Source organism: Phalacrocorax carbo, chromosome 1 (assembly GCF_963921805.1).
Source record: "Phalacrocorax carbo chromosome 1, bPhaCar2.1, whole genome shotgun sequence".
In the NCBI taxonomy this organism is placed as follows: Eukaryota; Metazoa; Chordata; class Aves; order Suliformes; family Phalacrocoracidae; genus Phalacrocorax; species Phalacrocorax carbo.
In genome coordinates this window covers 338,307-360,589 of record NC_087513.1, presented here as the reverse complement: position 1 = coordinate 360,589, position 22,283 = coordinate 338,307, and the positions used below count along the sequence as shown (strand labels likewise).

General features: G+C 52.2%; 1 protein-coding gene across 11 annotated transcripts in view; it reads right to left on the bottom strand.

Moving 5' to 3' along the window:
• Positions 1-22,283, bottom strand: part of SHANK3 (SH3 and multiple ankyrin repeat domains 3) — a 403,098-nt gene that overhangs the window by 242,433 nt on the left and 138,382 nt on the right. For all 11 annotated transcript variants that reach the window (XM_064441038.1, XM_064441069.1, XM_064441094.1 and 8 more), the window contains one exon: positions 12,516-12,855. In XM_064441038.1, the coding sequence (XP_064297108.1) occupies positions 12,516-12,855 (340 nt within the window). The remainder of the gene's footprint in view (positions 1-12,515; positions 12,856-22,283) is intronic.

Sequence of the window (22,283 nt, the reverse complement as noted above, 5' to 3'; positions counted from 1 at the left end):
ATTAAGAAAGGAAAGAAAGTGCCTCAAGCAGAAATGTTCTCTGGATTGAAAAGCTGGTCTGGGAAAGCCACATCACAGCGATGGGCTGGGAGCAGTGCACCAAGAAGGATGCCAGGAGTCCTCTGGCCCAGCCAGGACAGCCGCAGGACTCACCAGCCCACGGACTGGCACGGGCAACAAGCAGCCACCCCCGTTCAGACCTTACCAGGTACCCCGTGCCGAGGGGGAGCTGGACACCCTGGAGAGGCCTGCGGAGGCAAGCTGGTCCTGAGAAAACATCCTCCTCACCAGCAAACCGATGGTCGAATGACAAGTATAAATGACAGGCAGTAATTCTCAGCAAGCGTAGATCACAATGAACTATCGCAGTATCACAGAATGGTGGGGGCTGGAAGGGCCCTCTGGAGCTCACCCCGTCCCACCCCTGCTGGAGCAGGCACCCCCAGAGCAGGGGCACAGGGCCGCGTCCAGGCGGGGGGTGAATGTCTCCAGGGAAGGGACCCCACAGCCTCTCTGGGCAGCCTGTGCCCCTGCTCTGGCACCCGCACAGGGAAGGGGTTTGTCCTCATGTTCAGGGGGAGCTTCCCGTGTTCCAGCTTGTGCCCGTGGCCCCTTGGCCTGGCGTTGGGCACCGCTGGAAAGAGCCCGGCCCCATCCCCCTGACACCCACCCTTCAGATATTTATAAGCAGTGATGAGATCCCCCCTCAGCCTTCTCTTCTCCAGGCTGAACAGACCCAGGTCTCTCAGCCTTTCCTCACCAGGGAGATGCTCCAGCCCCTGATCCCCTTGGCAGCTCTGCGCTGGCCTTGCTCCAGCAGCTCCCTGCCCTTCTTGCACTGGGGGTCCCAAAAGCTGCACGCAGCCCTGCAGGTGTGGCCTCACTGGGGCAGAGCAGAGGGGGAGGAGAACCTCCCTCGCCCTGCTGCCCACACTCCTTTCCATGCACCCCAGGGCACCGCTGGCCCCCTTGGCCCCAAGGGCCCGGTGCTGGCTCAGGGTCACCTCGCTGCCCCCCAGCACCCCCAGGGCCTCTCAGCAGAGCCGCTCTCCAGCAGGTCACCCCCAGCCTGTGCTGGTGCGGGGGGCTGTTCCTCCCCAGGGGCAGGACCTGGCACTGGCTCTTGTTGAATTCCATGAGGTTCCCCTGGGCCCAGCTCTCCAGCCTGGCCAGGGCTCGCTGGATGGCAGCAGGGCCTTCTGGTGTATCAGCCACTCCTCCCAGCTTGGGATCGTCAGCGAACTTGCTGAGGGGACGCTCTGTCCCTTCGTCCAGGTCATTGATGCATATGTTGAACAGGACAGGACCCAGCACAGACCCCTGGGGAACACCACCAGTGACAGGCCTCCATCCAGACTCTGCCCCATTGATCACAACTCCCTGAGCTCTGCCATTCAGCCAGTTCTCAATTCACCTCACTGTCCTCTCATGTAACCCACACTTTCTTCCTAAGCTCACTTGTGAGGATGTTATATGGGAGACAGTGTCAAATGCCTTGCTTGAAGTCAGGATAGACATCATCCCCTTCTTTCCCTTCATCTCCCCAGATAGTCATGCCATCATAGAAGGCTGTCAGGTTGGTCAAGCATGGTCTTCCCTTGGTCGACACACGTTGACTGCTTCTGAGAACCTTCTTTTCCTCTGCATGCCTGGAGATGACCTCCAGGATGAGCTGTTCCATCACCTTTCTGGGGTTCGTTTATGAGAAATGAAGCCACAGGAGTTGTGTGGTGCAGCTGGGTGCAAAGGAAATCATGTTTCCTTCTGGTAGCTTTAAATGTCACCTCCCCATTTCACTGACACTTCCCCTCCTCCAGACAAACCGGGCCGCCCTGGCCTGTTGCTGCTCCACTGGCAGACCCCTCCTCAGCAGTGCTGCTGCCCACCCCAGGGCACTGCCTGTGTCCTCTGCTCAGCAGGGGCAGCCAGGACTGCACTCCAGCCCAGTAGAATGTCCCACCGAGTGACAGAACAGCATTGTCATGTCATTGACATTATTTTCCATCTCATTTTATACATTCTGATATATTTTGTTCTGTATTTTAATGAGTGAGTCCTCATAAAAAAGCAGAGATTTTTCATGGCAGTGCTGACAAGGAAGCCTGTGGGACTGCAGTTAATTTAAAATCCAGCAAAATGTAGAAGTTGTCTGAATTTCCTCCTTGCAGTACGCATTGCCTCTATTTATCAACAAACTCCATCGGCCTTTGAAGTTTCACAGCTTCCTCTAGTACAAAATAACGAAGCCAGGGACCAGCAATGCAGAGATGCCGAGCGAGGGCGGCACAAAGACCAGCTCTGGAGGGTTTGCAGGTGCCCCAGAGTCCCAGGCTGTCCTGAATTAGGATTCTGGGAGGCAGGGAGAGCTGCTGCCCGGTCACAGGCTGTCTGCCAGTGCCGGGGGCAATGGCTCTGCCTCCCACCAAGCCTGCTGCAGGGCAGGAGTCAGAAACCAACACCAAGAGCAGCCTCCAGCCCGGGTAAAAGTAGGGACTGGCACACCACCCTGAAAGGCTGTCAGCGGACAGGAACAACGGCGGGTGTGTTTGCTGTATTGTTCTCATTGTAGTAGCCATTTTTAAATGTGGATAATTTATTTTCTCTTAGATAAGGTTCATGGTGTTGCTCTGCACCATACCCGTAAGTGCCTAGTTTCCATATTAACCTCACACAAGCGGAAACCTAATGAAAGCTCTCAAAACCCTTGAGTGTTAGCACCAGTCAGTGGTCCTCTTTGCTTTACTCTCTCCCTCCGTTTCCTCACTTCCATCTCCCATTTGGCCTTTGCTCCTCATCTCCATCATTCATCCTGTTGTTCCTAGCCCTCTAGTATCAAAAAGATCAAAATGCTATATGGGAGAAAAAAACCCCACTCTAATGCGTTATTTGTACTTCATGGTAAGATTTATAATGTAATGTTTTAATGTTTTGAACAGGTGAAACTGAAATCCCCTGCTAAAAAATCCCATTACAGTTTAAGCCCTTCTCCCCTCATGTAGCCGCCACCTGCTAAACATAAATACGTTGTGTAATCCCGTTGGCACGTGCCATCACAGCACTCTGCTCAGGGTGACACGGTTTCTCTTCCCAAACCCCAGTTTGCCCTGCCAGCTCAGGGGGAGAGGACAGTAAAGGAATTCTCCTCTGTGACACTCTCCATCCTGCCTGTTGCGCCACCTCACCTTGGCTGAAGACGTCAGATCCCACCACAGTCCATGCAAATTCCTCCTTGGGAAGACACCATCACTTTGCTCTTGGTGGCTCACGCTGTTTTCCCCAAACCCAGATTCCCACTCCCAGAAGTCCCATTACTCTTGGATAGTCTCCTAGACCAGCTGTGCGGCCTTATCTATGGCCTCTTCCAAAGGTCCTGTCTTGTGCAGCTCTGCCTGCATCATGCCAGCGCTTCCCGTACTGCCCTTACAGATATTGTTACGGCTTTTGATTTTTCAGGCCTTTCTGACAGATTTCTGTTATCTTTCTGAAACTCCCCTTCGGAAGCCGGCAAGGCAAGTTTTCAGTGACTGTCCTTCCTCAAGACGCTGAGCCCAGTAAAACTGTTGCCGTTCACTACTCCACATTTTCTGGAAGGCGGCTATTCCCGTAACTCCGTGCACAGGCAGCAGCAGCGCGATGTGCAGGTACTCGCAGCACAGCTGCTCCTCCGATGCACTCGCAGGCAGCAGTCCCCAGGGATCGCTGGCGGAGCGCGAGACGCCCCCCAGAGCTCCTGGCCTGGGACACAGGGCCACGGGGCCTCACCGTGAAGCCCTTCCCCACCAAGAAGCCACCCCACCGCTGGGCTCTGGCAGCCCTCCCATTCCCACACCCCCAGGCTTTGGGCTTTGTCTCCACGGCAGCTCTGGATTGCGTCAGCCATTCGAACTTCAACTCCTCAGACTCTGCCAAACCTTCCCAAATACTGCTCCGACTGTCCCGGACCTGATCTCCTCTTCTGAACGTCAGTTCAGATCTAATGCTAGCCAGTCATGTCTCCTCACTCTACCATCTTGCCAAGACCTTCCTCCACTGCGGGACACTCCGTTCACCTGGAACAAAACAGCTCTCCAGGAGAGTCCTCCAAACTCTGCCGCACTTCAGAAATCCTGCAGTATAGTTTTCTGACACAAAATTCAATGTTTTAACTGACAGAATACGTGAAAGCCTGTCCAAATGCTCTGCCATCCATTCAGGTGTTAAGTTATATTTATTGTACGAGCTGCGTGCGCCGCTCACTCTCTTCGAACTGCTGCAGATTTTTGCCCCAGCTAAAAGCCAGGACTAGTGCCACGAGGGCTGGACCTTCGGTGGTCCTGGAGGCAGGGCAGGCACCTGCACCCCAGCAGAGGAGAGTGCTCTGCTGGGCACCTCCACTCCTCTGATCTAGTTCCATTTTAATTTTGCCCAACTGAAATAAATATTCCTGAAGCTTTGCTGGTATCCCAAACTGACAGCGTATATTCTTATGGGAACTTTGAAGCAAACAGAAAAAGCTATTACAGAGACAAACATGCCTGGCATGGAGGTAATCTCACTTGAATATTGCTCAGATTCCCTTTTGGTTTATCAAAACTTAAAAGGCATTTGTCCTAGTTACTTCAGGCGCATTTTGGTGTGCATCAAGGGGGGCAGCACGTCTCAGAGACGCGTTGCGGTGCGGGCATTTACTGGCACGTTTAAGGTGAGACTCAGTCCTGAGAAGACATTCTGCCGAAGCAGGTTTCTCTCCTGCAGCTGACGGATGGCAGAGGGGAGCTGGCTCCAGGGGCATACGGGGTCTGCAGCGGGGCCGGCCGGGAGCAGCCACCCTGCAAGGGCCGGTGCACCGGGAGCCGGGGGCGCAGGCAGGGCACTGCCCCACGGACAGGGGCGCAGCCCTGGGAGGCAAAGGGGACAGGCCAGCAGGACCGAGAGCGGGGAATACGGGGCAAGCGCTGGGCACAAGGTGGGTCCCAGAGCCCCCAGGCACAGGCACCCCATGGCACAGCGTGACAGCAGCAATGATGTCCTGAGCTCAGAGGCAGCTCCCCAGCCGAGAAGCTGCCCTCCATGAGGCTTCCCACACCCTCCTGACTGAGCCCCATCCCAGAGCCCGACCCCAGCTGCAGCTGGGGCAGCTGGAGCCCTCAGCAAGTGGCAGGAGCACACCCAGGGTGGGAGAGATGAGGCCCTGCCAGCTGCTTTACCGACAAGTTTTTGGAGCCCGCTTTTCTAGATTAGAGGGCTGGACCAGATGACCTCCAGATGTCCCTCCCAAATTAAATTACTCTGCAAGGCTGTAAGTCCTCTGCAAACACCCCGTATTTCCTGCACAAGGTCTCCAGCTGACAGCTGGGGACTCAGTCTCCCCCCTGCACGTTTCTCCACAAAGCACTGTCCATCTAATTGCTTACTGGTGGAGTTGTCTTGGACTATGGTGTCACACTAGGAGCAAGAGCCCCCCCACCTACGCTCTTCGCCCTCCCACCCTAAACTAAAACATGACACCCAAAGCGCTGGGCACGGCCCTGGCGCTGCTGCGCTGCTCAGCGCTACCAGCTGAGCTGCCGGCAGTGCAGAAGGACCGTAGGCAGCCTGGCGACCCCAGGAGCATCCGGAGAAGTGAATGGCCTGCGCATCACCCACCTCCAGGCTCCCCCACCACCACCCCAGGGATTTATTTCTGAGAAGCTGCTGTAGGGGAAACTCAGGCTACAGCTGAGACGCAGAGGGGACTCAAATCAGCAGCTGGTGCCAAGCTGAAAACTGAGACACAGAGATGAAAATGAAACAGATTGTGGTAATTTCTTCTCAAATCCCTGATGCAGGTAGAACAAATCAAACGGATCTAACCCTTTCAAAAGCCAGGAAGGGAAAACAAATCATCTAAGGCTTTTAATAAATAAATAAATAAACCAGTGACTTAGTATTTAGGGCAAAGATCTCATTCACATTGCTGAGGAAAAAAAGGGATTGGGAATAGTGAATCAGTTCATATTGTTCCATGTAATAATATAAAAAAAGAGATTGGGACAAGGTATTTGTTTTATTAAACTCCCCAAGGAGAGGTCAAGAATATTAGAAATAAAGTCCCCAGGTTCCAGTTGATGCAATAACTGCAGTTTTAGCAATTTCAGAAGAAGGATGTTTCTTCAAGGTGGCAAAGTGCCAAGAATCTTCAGGGGAGGCACTAGAAAAGGATGCTCTGTATTTCCTTGCCACGGAAGAGCACTGAGCTCAGTGCAGTTTTTATGGAGAGTGGCTGTCTGAACAGGACATCGGCAATTCACATTCCCTTTCACAGAGATACTCACAGATCGGACCAAAGGAGGAGATATTTCAGAGAGTGGGGAGGATAATCCCCAGTTTCTTCAGCACACGTCCTGCTCTTTACGCACGTGCCAGGGCAGGCGTCAGGCAAGACACCAGGCTTGCCAGGTATCCATTCTGATCCAGACGAGTGTCTTATGCCATGCCCCTCTGATGCTACCTTATGGGTCTTAGGGATAGGAAGAGACTGGCGAAGGATCAGAACACTGTCTGGCAAGCTCCTGGAGTATGTTCATGATCATTTATTTTTACAGAGAAGATGCAGAAAACAGCCATAGAAACTCTTCTAGCACTTTGATTCCAAGTGGCTGAAAACATGAAGGCAGAGGTAACGTTGGCAGGAATGATCATGAAATGATAAGTGTTTGGCACTTCTTAGGAAGAAAGTGAGAAAGACCAACAAAATATGAGCAATGCATTGTAAAGCCAACCTCTATATGTTCTTGAATATTGGAGGCAAGGTTTCATGAAAGGCCAGCCCAGGGTGGGACGGATGGCCTCCAGAGATCCCTTTTAATCCAAACTATTACATGATCCCATGATGGGGAAGGCGAAGGATAACAGACTTCAGACCTATCCCAACATGGAGGATGCATAAGCAGTGAAGTAAGAAACCAGCTAAATCATAAGACAATCATTGACTTCAAACACACTACATGAACTGGAAAACCAGAGGGATTGCTATAGACAGATGGAAAGGAAAAGCACAAGCATGAGAGGAAATGATACCATGGTGAGAAGCAAGTATTCATTCTGTAAATACACTGAGACCAAGGAAAAGATCCCAGGAATTGCTGGCAGTTGTTGGTGCTCCTTTGGCTAACTGCAGAGAGGGAAAGCCTTCAATGGCTGAAACTGAGAAGACCAATGTGCTTAACACTTGTTTTTTCTTTAAATCAGAAATCAACCATGAGATTTCAGAGGCAAAGAGTTAAGATCCTACCTGGAAACCAGAGGGAGAATTAATTAAGAATATTTGGATGTGCCTGACTACACATGTGGTGGGAACTTTTAGAACAGATTGAAGCAATCTTGGAATACCTAAGGTCATCTGTGCGGGTGCCAGAGCAGGGGCACAGGCTGCCCAGAGAGGCTGTGGGGTCCCTTCCCTGGAGACATTCACCCCCCGCCTGGACGCGGCCCTGTGCCCCTGCTCTGGGGGTGCCTGCTCCAGCAGGGGTGGGACGGGGTGAGCTCCAGAGGCCCCTTCCAACCCCCGCCAGCCTGGGATTCTGTGATCTTTGAAAGCTCATGTTACATAGTGTGTCCAAAAGAGTGGAAAATAGCAAATGGCCAAAAAAGGGGGAAAAAAAAAGCTAAATAAATACCATCACTTCACTTCTTGGAAAAAAATATTGGAACAAATAACAAGCCAAGGTATTTGCGCTTGCCTTGAAGGAAGCAATGCGGTAACAGTCAGAAGGGATTTGTCAAGGACAGACTGCGAGAGGAGCCGGCTGCCGAGCAGCAGCCGCACACCTCAGCCTTTGCTGGGCTCCTCACAGCCCCACAGCTGCCCTGAGAACGCCCAGCCGCAGGGTGGGAGAACAACCCTCCGATGCCTCCCCGTCAAAGAGTGGAGGTACCCAGGGGCTGACCTGGGTCAGCGTCCCCTTTAGTAAAGCGAACAACGCATTGGAGATGATCTTTGCCAAACCTACAGGCAGTACAAAGGGGCTGCAAAATACTGCAAAGAACAGGATTAGGGTTTAAATGGATCCTGATAAACTGAAGGTACTAAAACTACGCAGGGATCACCAACTGCACAAGGAATCAGATAGGGAAACACTGGTTATGTAGTGGGTTTTGAGGGGGAAAAAACATGGAGGCTATCACACGCTGAATATGAGTCACACATCACACCATTTCCTAAAACGCAATATGATGAGCTATCAAAACTACAGCCTGAAAACCATGCAACACAATGCTGCTGCTGCACTCCTCTGCTGCCGCGTGCCTGCTCTGGGCACCACACTGCCGGGAAGGAGTGGGACGGTGGGAGCCTGGAGGGGAGCCTGGAGAGCAGCCAGGGCAGGAGCTCGGTGAAAATGGACCTTTGGGAAGGGCAAGGCAATGGGGGCAAACAGCCAACAGAAGAGACGACACCAAGGAAAACATAGCAAGCAGCCTTCAGGTGTGCGAGACTGCTACGAGGGGGAAGCGAGCGAGCTCTTCACCGTGCCTAAGCAGAGTAAATGTGGCATAACAAACTAGTGGAAGAAATATTCAGATCAGACATTAGAAAACTTCCTAGTGGTGAGGACAGAGGGAGGCAGGAGTGAGGAAAAAGGCCAGGGCACATCCGTCACCGGGGTTTCCCAAGAACAGTCAGATGAGCACAGTCAGCGTTCTGTGGGTTGGACCCTCGCTGGACCACCGATCACACAGCCAGGGGGGTTCAGAGCCAACTGCATCAGCAACAGCCTCCCCCAGGGCTCGCTCCCAGGAGCGGGTTATTAGCACAAATGCAGTTGATCACCAAAAGGCATTTGGGGACACGCCATGCGAGGCTTACCCAAGCCACGCTGGGATGGATTAACCTCAGGCGTCACTCAGGTCCTCTGCTCCAGGCTCCTTGTCGCCCTGCCCATCCCACTCGAGACAGGCTCCTGGCCACGAGCCACCCCTCACCACAAGGACAGTCGACCCCAGGCTAGCACCCACCACCCCTGCCCCAGGGCCAGACCTGGGCTCCCACGCTCGGCCTCCCCTGGCCAGTGGACCTGCCGCTCAGCCTCCATGGAGGTCGGAGAGCTGCAGACCACGGGAGGACTCCAGCACCACAACCACTGGTGGGGCTGAAGTTGTGAGAGCAACACGGACAAGTAACTGCTCCTGCTGTTGGTGCAGCTGAGCGCCAGCGCCGAGGCTACCGCCAGCCAGCCCACAGGCGCACGAGGTGCTTCTGGAAAAAATGGAACGCTAATGCTAAACTAGTTTTCATTTAAATCCTCTTTGTCATCCTGAATATATTTGCAAAACAATCAGAATTTTGCTGGGAGTCTTCACCCTCAAAATAAAGAATTTTTGGGCAAAATTGCCGATACTAAATTTTCTTGATATTTACTCTAATAAAAATCTGACCCAGAATCAATTTTTCTGCAAGACTTTTCAAGGAAGATGTGAGAGGACTCTGCATGTTTATGGATGCTTTGTCGCTTACCACAAAGCAAAGGCTTTCTTGTTTGAAAACAAACATGCCTGGGAACAGAGTATTCAGATGAGACAGGGATCACCGCACCGCTCTTCCCCAGCCCAGAGTAAATAAAAGCTCTGTCAGACCAACACAAACACACTGCGAACGGCCCAGGAGAGCAAGAAGGGCAAAAAACAAGTGAAAGAAATACCAGGTCAAATAAAATACCACTATTAATTAGCTGGTCTAAGCAGTTGTTAGGACACAGCGTCATGCTGAACAGCAATGGTGTGTGCATACAGCTGTGTAATTTAAGAGAATATCAGCCCGTGCGACTTGGAGAGCGTGACAGGAGGGGACACGGGGCAGTGGCTATTGGGCTCAAACCCTACTGCCTGATCGACAGCCTCTGCTTCTCCTCCCCTCTGACTTACCGCCTCTCTTTTTCTCACATCACTAAGACCACCTCTGTATGATCCTGAACTTGCCAGCATGTACCAGCCACTGAACACACAGGTTGCACACATGTGTCTTTCACCTGTCCCAAACTCAGCGTAATGAATTTCACAATCCCCCAATCCCTGCAAAAATATGCAAGTTTATGAAAATAATGGAGTAAAACGCACTTTCATATGCATTTTATAAAATGCATACGGCTAGGAATAATTAAGTCATCTCCAGCAATGCTTTAGAAGTTTGCACAAGCAGGAGACAGAAGAACACGGGGTGGGCACGCACTCTAGCAGCGCTTGGCAGCAGGACGAAGAGAAAACTGCCTTCCTCTGCCCTTTCTGGGCAGAGCTGTGATGGACGGCACGGCGAGCAGCCTTCCCACTGGCTCCAACGCAGAGCCGGTCAGCCCAGGCACCAACACTCAGCAGGTCATTCGGAGGCCTGTGCACCAAAAGCCAAAGAGGAGCGCCAAGCCTGCGGCAGCATCCCACCCCTCCTGCACTCGGCGGGGAGCATAGGGGAGACGTGGGGCCAGCAGGCAGGGCAGCAGCTACGCAGGTCGAAGCCCACAGTGCAGCACATCACCTGCCGGCCACTGGCTCTTCCAGTAGCACTAGAGACCCACTTTTACAAGCTCCCCTCGTGCTGCTGCCCATGGCAGACCCCAAATCCCCCAGCACCTCCATGTCCAGCCATGCTCCTGCTCTCTCCCCACCACGAACTGCCTGGCTGGGTACGGCTTGACCATTCCCTAGCTGCCTTCCTCCTGCCTTGCCATCAGGAGCTCCAGGTAATTTTGAGAATACCTCCAAAACCTTATTAATTATAAAAGCCCACAGTATTCTTTTTTACACACCCCAACCTCCTAATGCTTTTATAATCATACTGTGCTTCTGGCTTCAGCAAGTCCCAAGGCGGTGAATTCCTGAGCTAACTGCAGGGTGGAGAAAAACCACTGTTTCGTACTGCTCTTGCGTGTGCTCGCCATTAATTTCATTGCATGCTCCTTTCTCCTTGTGCCGTGAAACAGGCAGAGGTTCCCTTTTTCCCCTCTGATAAGCCATTCAGTATTTTCAATATTTTTAACATATTTCCTCCTATTCATCTCGTTTCTAAGGTAACAATCCTGTTGTTCTTCATCTCTCTCCAAAGATGATATTTTTTTTCCTCATTCCTGATCATTTTCACTGCATCTCTGAAACCCTTTAGCTCACCCTCTTCTTGCTGACTGGTAGTGCCCAGCTTGGTATGCAGCGCTCCGAGGTGCCATCATTGATTTTGACCAAGGCACTAAACGGTTTTCCATATTACCATCCATCACACTGTTAGGTCATCTAATATCACTGCATTTTGTAGTGAAGTTGCACATTGAGCAGAGCCCTCCGTTGAGCTGTTTAGAAAACACCCTGCAACTTCTCTTGAGTTAAACTATTAATTAATAATCCTACTAAGGTACATGAGTGGTTCAATTTTTTTTCCCCCCTAGTAGCTATTTTACATTTATTTTCATTATTTTTTATTCACTGACATGTTTCTTTTTTCCCCAAATTCTTTAGATTGCCTCAAAGGGCCTCAGAGCTGTTTCTGCTATGGAGTTAATGTAAATAGCTACCACCTAGATTAGTTCTTCAATGCTCAAATCCATTTGTTGGTCATGAGTGAACACAGCTATATCCCAGACCTGGTACACACTCGTCAAACTCCTGCTCTGGCCTCACGGTATCAGAGTTTCTCGTTAGCCCTTTCTGAGCAGACGCTGCTTTACATCAGCCATGGCTGCAGTCGCTCTCGCCTCTCCACTAACAGAGGGCTTCCAAAGGCAAAGCCTGACCCCAGTGGTCGCCGAAGGGACCCTTGGCCACGGAGGCTCTCCAGCAGCACTTCTGCTGTCTGAGGGGGGCAGCAGCCGTCCTCCTGGATCAGAACGGGTGCCCATGCCTGGCTTCCAGCCGAAGGCAAGCACCAGCTGTGGTGAGCAGTGTCAGAGCCGATGTTTGCGTCGCACGTGGCCAGCGAGGGACGGGGAGCAGCAGGAGAACACAAGGTCCACGTCGCAGCCTATGGGCTGCAGAAACCACCCGAAGCACAAGGAAGGCCTCCCCATGCTGCTCAGCGGGTCGGGCAAGGGTGTCCATCAGCCGCTCCCGGGCCCCGGAGGGTTCAGCCGAGCAATGCCACCACCGGGGCCCGCAGACAGAATAACCCAAATAACCACGGGTCAGTTGGGACGCGTTAAGTGTTGGCTTATCTGCAATGTGCCACCTCGGAGTATCAGTTTTCAAGATGCATTCATTGTCATAGCAACGACAAGCGCAACGCGGCATTGATGTACTTACCGTTTTTCTGAGACGCAAGATTAGACTGAGGGCTGGGGAGAAGATCGAGGCAAACACCCCTCGGTGCTTGCTCCAGGCCCCGGGCAGCCCCGCTCCCTGCGGCGCACCGACAGGGAGACACAGGGCCGCATCGGGCTCCACCGACCTTCCCTCTCCCCACCTGCCGCCCGGGGTCCCGCGGGTGCCCGGCCCCGTGCAGGCATGGGGGCTCCGCTGGGCGCCGAGGCACGTGCCGGCTGTGGCACGGGGCAGCCCTGCTCTGCCTCCCCCCGGCCCCTTACCTGGCCTTGCCGCGGCTGCTCCTCCGGAGCGTGGGCAGGTCGGCCTCCTTCTCCTCCTGAACCCGCTGCAGGGATGGGGAGCGGCTGTGGGCACTGCGGGCGCTGCCAGAGCTTGCCAGGCTGCCATCCCCCGCCCCGGCCCCCGCTGCTGCCTCCTGCATCTGCGCCAGCAGCTGCGGGGGCAGGCTGCGGAGCGAGGGCACCGGCGAGTAGGACGCCCGGCTCTCGGCCTTCAGGTTGTTGTCGCTGGCCGAGCGCTGCAGCATTCGCGGGGAGGAGAGGCCGCCGGCGCCGAGGATCCGTCTCCGCTTCGTGTAGCTGGGAGTTTCTCTGAAAGGCACTGCAAAAGAGCCAGGGAAATCAGCATTAGCTACCAGGTGCACGGTGCAAAGCCAGCGTTGGCCAGCCACGCTTGGGCTGGAAGATGGCGGCAATGCTGGACGGCTGGGAAGCCGGGAACGGCCGGGGCAGAGGAGGACGCAGCTCCACCTGCTACCAGCACCACCCCAGGGAAACCACCCTGGGAGCACGTGGGGCAGGCGAGCCCGACCGCAGCGCACAGGCACGGGGAGGACTTGGACATGGCATCTCAGGAAGCATCGAGGAGCGCTGCCAGAGGCAGAGCCGGCGCCGGCAAGGGCACGCGGGGAGGGCACACGGCGCCACCGGTGGGACCCCTGCCAGCCCCTCTCCAACTGCCGCCCCCCGGTTCAGAGGTGGCGACACAAGCATGGGACGTTGATGCTGGCAGTAACCCCAGCCACTGCTTACTCTTCTTTTTCAGAGGCAAGGAAGGCCTAAATCTACAGGTTCAGGCATGTGCCAAGTGCAAGCCTAGAAAATACAATGCACAGACTAAAATACCAGCTACTCCCTGCCCTACCTGACACTCTGCCTAACCCTCGGGAGTGTGTGGAGGAAATGGGCCTCACAAAGGCACCTGAGGATGTAAACCCCCGCCTCTGCCTGAAGCTCTGCAGAAGGAGGAGGAGTGAAACGGGGAACCCGACATGGTCACAGAAGAATAGGGCTCTGCTGCTGAGCCACAGCACTGCAGACCTCAGGTCAGGAAAGACATATTTCCTAAATTTTAATGAACCCACTTCCATCCTGAAGCTTAATGTGCTTGAAGTTTGCCTGACAAGTGTGGCAACATCCAGCCCATTTCTGGTGCAAACGTAGTGGCAGAAGCAAGGGGACAGGGAAAAGCACGCAGAGGTCTCCTGTGCTCCTGCTCAAAGGCACGCTCAGGAGCGGTGTGATCCTGCTCACAGGGGACCTCCCACCCCATCGGCATTCGAGACTCCCCTGGCTTCACCCCTCCGAGGCCACCCCTCCCACAGCAACTTGCACAAAGGCGTGTGAGCCCTGAACACAGTCCGATGGCCACCGCCAAGGGGCTGCAGATCGGGAGCAGCCGGGGAGCTGGCAGAAAGCTGCCCAATGTTGAGCGAGGCCGCAGACCTGTGTCACCCTTGACCGAACACCCTGAAGGCATTTCCCAGCTGTGCCGTGTGGCCCCACTCAGAATATTTTTCCGAGGAATATTTTAGGTCCAAAGTACAAGACTTTCAGGCTCCTGTAAATCTTCCTGTTGTCATAGCAACGCGATGCATTTGTTCCCTGATGAGTTTCAACCACGTGGTGTGGGCATTTCTGCTGGCAGCATCTGTGATCCCCTTGGCAGCTCAGCCCGGCTCCCCGGCCTCCTGCCCGCAGCCTCGGTGCAGCCACTGCCCCACGTCCAGGCCACCCAGACAGGAAAAATGGGTCAAAATGGTCACCCAGAGGCCACAGGCAAGGAGGGATGTCAGAGGGAAGGAAGCAAGGCCTGGGCCGTGGGGTAAAATGTGCTGTGGATTCAACATCTGGTAGTTCGCAGGACTGTAGCATGGAGGATGCTGACGCCTGTCCTACCAACACAGCACACTGGAGAGGAAGCCACAGTCAGGGCTAACTACAGCCATGCCACAGGCAGTGCTGAACAGGTTTGGTTGACAAGGACTGCCAACCTGAGTTCATGTGTCATCCAGACGTATGACAGATCACCAGGAGACATTTAATTTTGTACTACATCACTTCTCATAGAAAAACCACTTTAAAAAAATCAGAGAAGCAAACATTAAATGGATGCATGTCATGGTAACTGGCAGATCTAAAAATTATTAGAAATTGAATAGTCGCTGGAAACACATGGAATTTTCTTGCTAGCGTCAAAGAGCTGTCTTCAAACCACGCCAAGTCAGTAACTTTAAGCACGGTTCTTGGAAAAGAAAAGTACAGAATTACTTTTAGTAAAAGTGCCAAATGCTGCCTACTGATAAAGGCACATCAGTCAGTGCCTGAACACTTTCCAAACCAAAGGCCAATGCACATACTGGTCAAGTGAGTACACCCATGGCGTACTTCCAGGGACCAACACCAAAGGTGAAACCAAGTGATGAGGGGTTTGTAATCTGAGAATGGCCGTGAGCTCATAGCATCAGCCAAGCAAACACGAGCTCAGTGCCAGTGTGCCAGAACAATGTGAGCCTGTTACACCCAAGCTGGGGAACAGCGATGCTCCAGAGAGGTGGTCTCAGCAGTGCTCCGTCAGCGGGCAGTGTCACTGCTGGAGAAATGCCAGGTTTGGATCAACACCGTATAAGAACTTTTGTAAACGGGAAATATTCAGCTAGAAAAAAATCGAATCTAGAAAAAACTGCTTAGACCATTTTTCCTCCGTCCTGGGAGAAGCCAGGAGCAGCGGACAGCCCTTTGCAGATGACCAGTGCCACCCGTGCTCCGCACCAGCTGTTCAGGCAGAGTCCACGCTGCGCTCCCCACTGCGCGGGTCCATTACTACGAGGAGGCAAAATGGGCCACTCAGAGCACCAGAACTACAGCCAAACCCATGCTGAGGTACTGGCCCGGTCCATCGCCCTTCCGTGCATGACTGGGCTCAGCATCATTGGTCTTGACACCAAACCAAGAGGGAAAGAAAGAGAAAAACAAGAGTGCAACGATCAAAACTTCAGACAGCAGGAAGTGGCCTGGATTCGCTGTAGTGTGTTTTATAAATTAATTATTATTTTCTTGATATTAATTGCTTAGGAAAAAATCATAACTGTACGTCGAACCGATCATATGCAAGCTTACTGTAAAATAATCCTATTGGCACACTGCTTTTACCAAGTTGACAAAAGGAAAAAAAAAAAAAAGAAAAAAAAATTCAGAGATTTATCTTGCAAGGGAAGAAAGAAGATCCTCTTGGTCTGTGCTAGATCTCCTCTGCTCCTGGTTGTCCTAGCTTAACTGAAAAGCAGTAAACCTGTCCTAGTCCCTGCTTTCCCCCACTGCACAGATTTCACACGAGGGAGATGTCGAGTGGGTCAGGGCCAGGTTCAGAGGGGGAAGATCAGCACAGTTCATGGAAAGACATTCACAGCAAGCACCAATTATTGGGCAGTGAGACACGAACGGGTTGCCCAAGCACTCACTGGTAAAAGGGAAGGTACTTTATAATTCTTGACACAGGTCAGGGCAACTGGTTTAATTTAGCCTGTCAAATAAATCACCTGGTCACCCATTTCCACGCTCTACGAAAGAGAAGTCATCACCTTATATATTCAAAGTGCTCCCTCCCAACATCAAAATTATAGCGTCCACCATAGAAACAAAGGAAAACACAACCTTTCTCTCAGATTCACATCAGAGAGGAAAAGCAGAGTGGGTGGAGAAAGCAGCCCCAGACTGCTCTGCTACTCCCTAATCCATTCATCATACCATGCAGTATAATGTCCCTGAAGCACAACATAACATAGCATTTACAGGAGTAAACGAGAAGGTATCCAGGTCACATAACAGGTTGTAAAGCCAAAGTTTCCCAAGTATTTAATTCCAGAAGCATATTAAGAGGACAGTATTAGAGCTGCAAAGGCAGTCTCCTAAAAGACAGGACGTACCTACAGTAACTGTGCAATTCTAATTTGGCCCCTAGCACACAGGAACCACAAGCGAGGAAGGATTCAGACAGCCTGTTTCATTTGCCAAAGTGGGGTTTAGGGGCAAGGGCATCACGAGTCCCAGAAATGTGACAAAGCCTGCTTTCCAGCACTATCATAGGAGCACAGATTTTTCAGACGATATCTATTTAGATTGCAAAGATCCCTAGGCTCTCAGGTGTCCAGAGATGCTCTGATGTTTCCTGACCCAAGAAGCTGCAGCCAAGGACCCAGACTGTCTACTCTGGCACAAAGACGAGAGCTCAGGGGGACTCGGCAAAGCCCTTGGGAGCCTCAAAAAGGTACAGATGAGGGAAGCCTCACCTGCCCTACTTCAGTGCTTAGCTTCTGGCGCCTGGACTGCCTCGAGGCCCGTTTCAGGCCACTGTGCAGCCAGGAAGGCAACTGGACCTAGATCAGCAGTTCCTTCAGAGGTTAGAGATCTAGAAATGACAGTACATGCCTGGGAAAGCCTGGCTTTCACTGACAACGCTGATGATCAGCCATCCAGACAGCTTCACAGGAGGAGGGCTCTCAGAGGAATACAGCTATTGCTTGTGGAAGCGATACTTCCCTCTCCAGATGCTCCAGAGCTTCTCCAGACCCCTCACCTAAGCCCAGGCTTAAGTCCAGCCAATCTGGAAGCTCTGCCATGCAGATACAGTGCAAGCCTGGGCCTTTCTGGACAAAAATTAGATATTCAGAGAGATACAACCATGTTCTTAGCTGTGACGTGTAATGAGATGAAGACAGCAAGGAAGACAAAATCTGTTGCACGTGGCAGAAATGTGGAAGATTGTCTGCCACGGCCAGGTGGCAAAGGACAGGAGATACCCAAACTGCATGGGATGTGGGCTGGGGCAAATCCGTAAAGCAGATCCTGAAGCAAAAGAGGAACCAGTGGAAGCAGTTTGATGTTGAAGGGTGCTATGAGTGCACTTATTTGCACGAGGAAGTCCACCAGATCAGCATTTAGCACAGTCACAGGACAGCAAAGGCATCAGGAACACAGCCGGGGGCTGCAGCAGACAGAAAATCAAGTCTACCACATACACAGGGCAGCGATGCGAGCCAAGGACAACCGCAGTCTGCACTGAGCCTGGCTCAGTGCTGGAGCCCTCTAGGCATCCTTTTATTGCTGTTTTTAAATTAGCCTTTCTTGGAGAGGCAAGCAAGAGACCAACAACCCTAACGTGATTTGCTGTTTACTTCTCTCCCTGGGGAAACACCATGTGTTCAAAAGCAAAAGTCTTGGGGAAACTCTCTGCTGTTCTGAGGAAGATGAGTGAAAGATGAGAACTTCCTACTAGGGTTGGAAGTGCCGAATTAACTGTATCTTATAGCATCCTTCAGAGGCCCCGGCTCCCTAACAGAACAGCGCACAGACCAGCCACTTGCTCTCAACAGCCAAATTACATTGCGTAGCTACATCCAGGTCTCCAGAATGTGCAATAATCCCAGCCCCACGTAATGTCTTAAAAACACAGGAGGATCCCACCTCTGCCTGCACTGTCCTGTGGGACAGCCAGCGCTGAGCTTCTGCACCATTCCAGTGAGGATGCCATGGTCCTGCCTGCTCCCCTGGCTCTAACTCTGAAGGCCAACCTCCTCCAGCACAGCAGTGGCTTCATTCAGTCAAAAATTAGGTCACCCTGAGCTTTAGAGAAAGCTTAGTCCTCTTCTGTTCAGAAGGACATTGAGCAAGGTTCCTTCATGCCACTCTCCCCTCTGTATCCTCTGTGTGAGCCCTACCTTGTCACCGAGATGGGACCCTGCCCCATCCCTTGCTGGCCACTGTCACAGCAGTACGAAGGACTGAAATCATGCTCCTCACCAGAAAGAGGGTAGCCAAAAGGGAGGGCTGGAGAGGGCTCCTGGCAGGCTGGGGATCTGCTGCAGGACGCGAGATGTGTCCCATCCAACAGCTTCCCGGTGCCAGAAGGCAGAGGCACCCGCCCCATCCTCATCCCTTCCCCTGCTCCCGCCCGCACTGGGACGCTGACGCCCCAGGCATCAGAGCAGCCTGCCGGCTCAACTCATCAGCCTCCTGGAAAGCACACGCAGCAAAATGAAACCAATGAATAACCACGCGGGAGTAGTTTTCTTCTGGGTCAGTGAAAACCAGAGCCACGCAGAGCTAGGGGCAGGAAAGCATGCAGGAGCAAGGCAGACCAGTGGACAAGACCCCCCCTTACGCTGGGAGCTGAGACCGGCACAGCCCTGTCCTAGTGCCAGGTAACCACAGGAGCAACTGCAGGAACGTGCCTCTGGCCGGCCGAGATACAGCAGCAGCTGGAAGCAGCTTCATACACCGTCCTCGCAGGGCCGGGGAGGGGTCTGGGCCACCAGGGCAGGAGCCAGCAAGGGAAGAGCGGGAGCGGGCGTGCACAGTGGGGCATCCAAGGAAGGCCCACAAGCTAAGACTGGACCGGGAAGCAGCCCGGTCTGGCTACCTGTGTCCTCAGGCCCCTCGCAGAGGCAGTAGAGAGATTTGGGAGCAAGGCTCAGAGGGGGTGGGTTTCCCCCCCGGGAGCACAGTTCCCAGCCAGAACCAGGGCAGCCAGCCCAGTGAGGGCAGGGGGACATGGCCATCATCCCCCACAGCCTGGGGGAGTGGAGCACCCAGCCAGGACACAGCTCCGATTCCCCAAGCCTCAGAGCAGGGACAGGGTAGCAGGAAGAGACCTTGGACCTGATATGAGACCTGAGGAGCTGCTCCCCAGCCAGGGTCTGATGTGCCAGACCTCAGCGCAGAGACTCAGGCTTTGTACAGGCAGCTTACTCATAACGCCAACTTATAACAGGAAGAGCTGATTTGCCTTGGTCTGGCACATGCACTCCTTGCCAGGAGGCTCCGAGGTGCCCCGGTGTGCTGTGGTGCCCCAAATCACCCTATCAGTCCCAAGGCAGGCTTCAGCCAGCCCCAGGGGCTGCACGGCCGGCTTCTCCCTGCTCCTCAACCTGCCTGAAGCTGGTAATAACAACAATGAAGCACTGAGCCTGAACGCCAGCCACCAGGTGCCAGAAACAGGATAGTTTCAGGCTGCTGCCAGGCAGCCAATTCTGACGAAGGTTCCCCTCCCCATCCCCCAAACCCACTGTCCCTGGTGGGGAAGGGAGGGAAGTGAAAGCAATAAAGAAAAAAAACTTTGTGCAGTTCATACAATCAGCTTTGAAGATTCTTTTCTATACCTTCTCAAGAGTTTAATCAAAGTATGTTTACTGGGTTTCTCGCAGCAAAATGAATCACTTCAGTTACCATGACAGCGCTGCTCGAAGCAGCACAACCATGCCCCAGCCAGCCTAGTTCATCTGATGCTCCCATGTTTGCTTTCTGCCCTCCAGAAGGGGAAATGCACAGCTCTTGACTCGAAAATGCCTCTCGCCACTCAGGTGTGGTGGGAGCAGGACGCAGCCAGGGCTCCCCAAGGAGCTCCCAGCCCCGAGATGCTGCGCTGGCACCTGGGTGGCACCTGGACCACACTCCAAACAAGCCCGAGCTGCAGCCTAACGAGCCAAAGTGTAATCAACACTCGGAGGTTATTTAGATTTGCTGGCTCAATGTTAAATATTCATGTAAAAAAGCAAAAGCGCACGGAGTGCAAATGTCTCCACAGTTCCAAGCTGAGAGGCCACATTTACATTTTAATAGTGGAAAATTACAAAGCAAACTGGAGAAGGCGCATAGCATCTCCCCTCATGCGGCACAGCGCAGACTGTGCCCAGGCTTCTCCCCCATGCGGGAGAGAGAGGCTACTCCAAGAGACCTTCCAGGCATTTTTTTTTTTCTAGGAATGAAAACTAAAGGAAAAGGACAAGATGATGAGGCACACCAGAACCTCTCAGCTCCAAAGAGTGAGCTGGCCGTTTCCCTCAGTACTGAGAAGCAGTCCACTGAAAGGAATTATAGCCTCGTTATATTTTTAATAAAAACAAAATATCATCCTCCAACCACTTCTCCAGCCATCTCCATTTGCCTCCGAGCTACTGAATTTCACACCTGATGCTGCACCCCTGGACGCAGCCCCTCAGAGCCTCAGAGCCACCCCTCCTCTCCCACCTGCCCCTCCTCACTCCTCCACCTGAACATAGGTCTCTCACCTCGTCCTGCTCATGCCAGCCCTTCACAGCTGGAAACACGTTTTGCTCTGCATTTGTAAAATTTAAATTGAAACTGCTAAAAATACAAGTGAATTAAACTTGCTAGTTTTCCCTTACAAGCAATTCTTGAATGTGCTGGCAATTCACCTGTGAGTGGTACTCTGATATGAGATTTTCAGCCTTTCTCTTCAGATAAAATCCATCAGTCTGATGCATCTCAACATTGCACATTTTCCCTTGCAAGAGGTTTGTGCATTTTTCATTCCTCTGTTTCGCCTTGTTACATTCAGCACATCAAGGGTTCTGCTCGGACTATCAGGCCGTTGCTAAAGCCCCCCCCAGAGGAAGTCCTAACTGCTCAGACCTGTCAGAGGCAGCACACAATTCAATTAACAGTGATGATAACAGAAAATCAGAAAAATCTAACACATGTTTCTGACCTGTCTTTGAAAATAATTCCCATACATACTCCTGTACTGGCAAAAAGAAATGCACCCAAGACCAAAATGGAGCACAATTCCAAGTACAGCAGTAACCGATGCTTGTTCTGTTATGTACTTTTAAATTAGCAGGTCAAAAGCTTCTGCAGCAAAGTTCAAAAGAATTTGCAATAGAGCTCACTGAGTTGCTGGCCTATATTTATAATACTCCTTCAAAAGCTCCAGAGATGGGGAGGCAGCTGTGAAAGGGCCAGTGGGATGATTCCATACAGATCACCACACAGAGCTTAGCTTCATATCATTTCTAGGAAAAGCTTAGAAAAACTGAAACAGGACACTTACCGTGTAATAAAAAGGAATGAGAATATCAGCGGGGATGGCTTTAAGAGCTCAAATCTCACTAACAAAAATACCTGCTGATGTCATAAGCTTGGGTGAAACTGTCGGCCCCATGATATTCTGGTTACGTGCTACTACCGGACAGGTTACCAGAGCACACATTAACACACACAACACTGAATTGTTAGTGGAGGATTACAGGTGGGAATATCTCCAATACTGTTCAGTAAGTCAGTTATTGTTACAGTAGTATTTATATTTTTGTCTTTATTGATGACTTAGAAAAAATGCAGATCATTGTCAATAAAAGTACAGGTGATGCAATGACTGATGCAATGACATTGGCCAAGCGTCACTGGTGAAAGTGCGTAGATTTAGATTGGACATAAGTAAGAAATCTTTTATGATGAAGGTGGTGAGACACTGGAATAGGTTGCCCAGAGAAGCTGTGGATGCCGCTTCCCTGGGAGTGTTCAAGGTCAGGTTGGACAGAGCTCTGAGCAACCTGATCTGGTGAGAGATAGCCCTATCCAAGGCCCCTGCCATGGGCTAGATGATTTTTAAAGGTCTCTTCCAACCCAAACCATTCTGTGATTCTATGACATATAAGAAAGAGTATCAACACAATGAAATCTCGGGCATTTGTTAAGACAGCATCATCTCAACATGCTTCATCACAGCCTGATGCAAAATGAAGCTTCTGGGAAACACGAATGGAGGTTGCACAACATAGGACTGCTCCCTGAAAAGCAGCGAGACTGAAACAAGCCCATGAGTGCTGACAGAAACCACCTCCAAGACCAATGGTGAGAGCAGAAGAGCTAACATAACTAACAGATATATCAACCCCTGGAAAGGGTGGTATCAGCTGTTCACCCCTAAGGTTATTATGGGAAAAATGCACG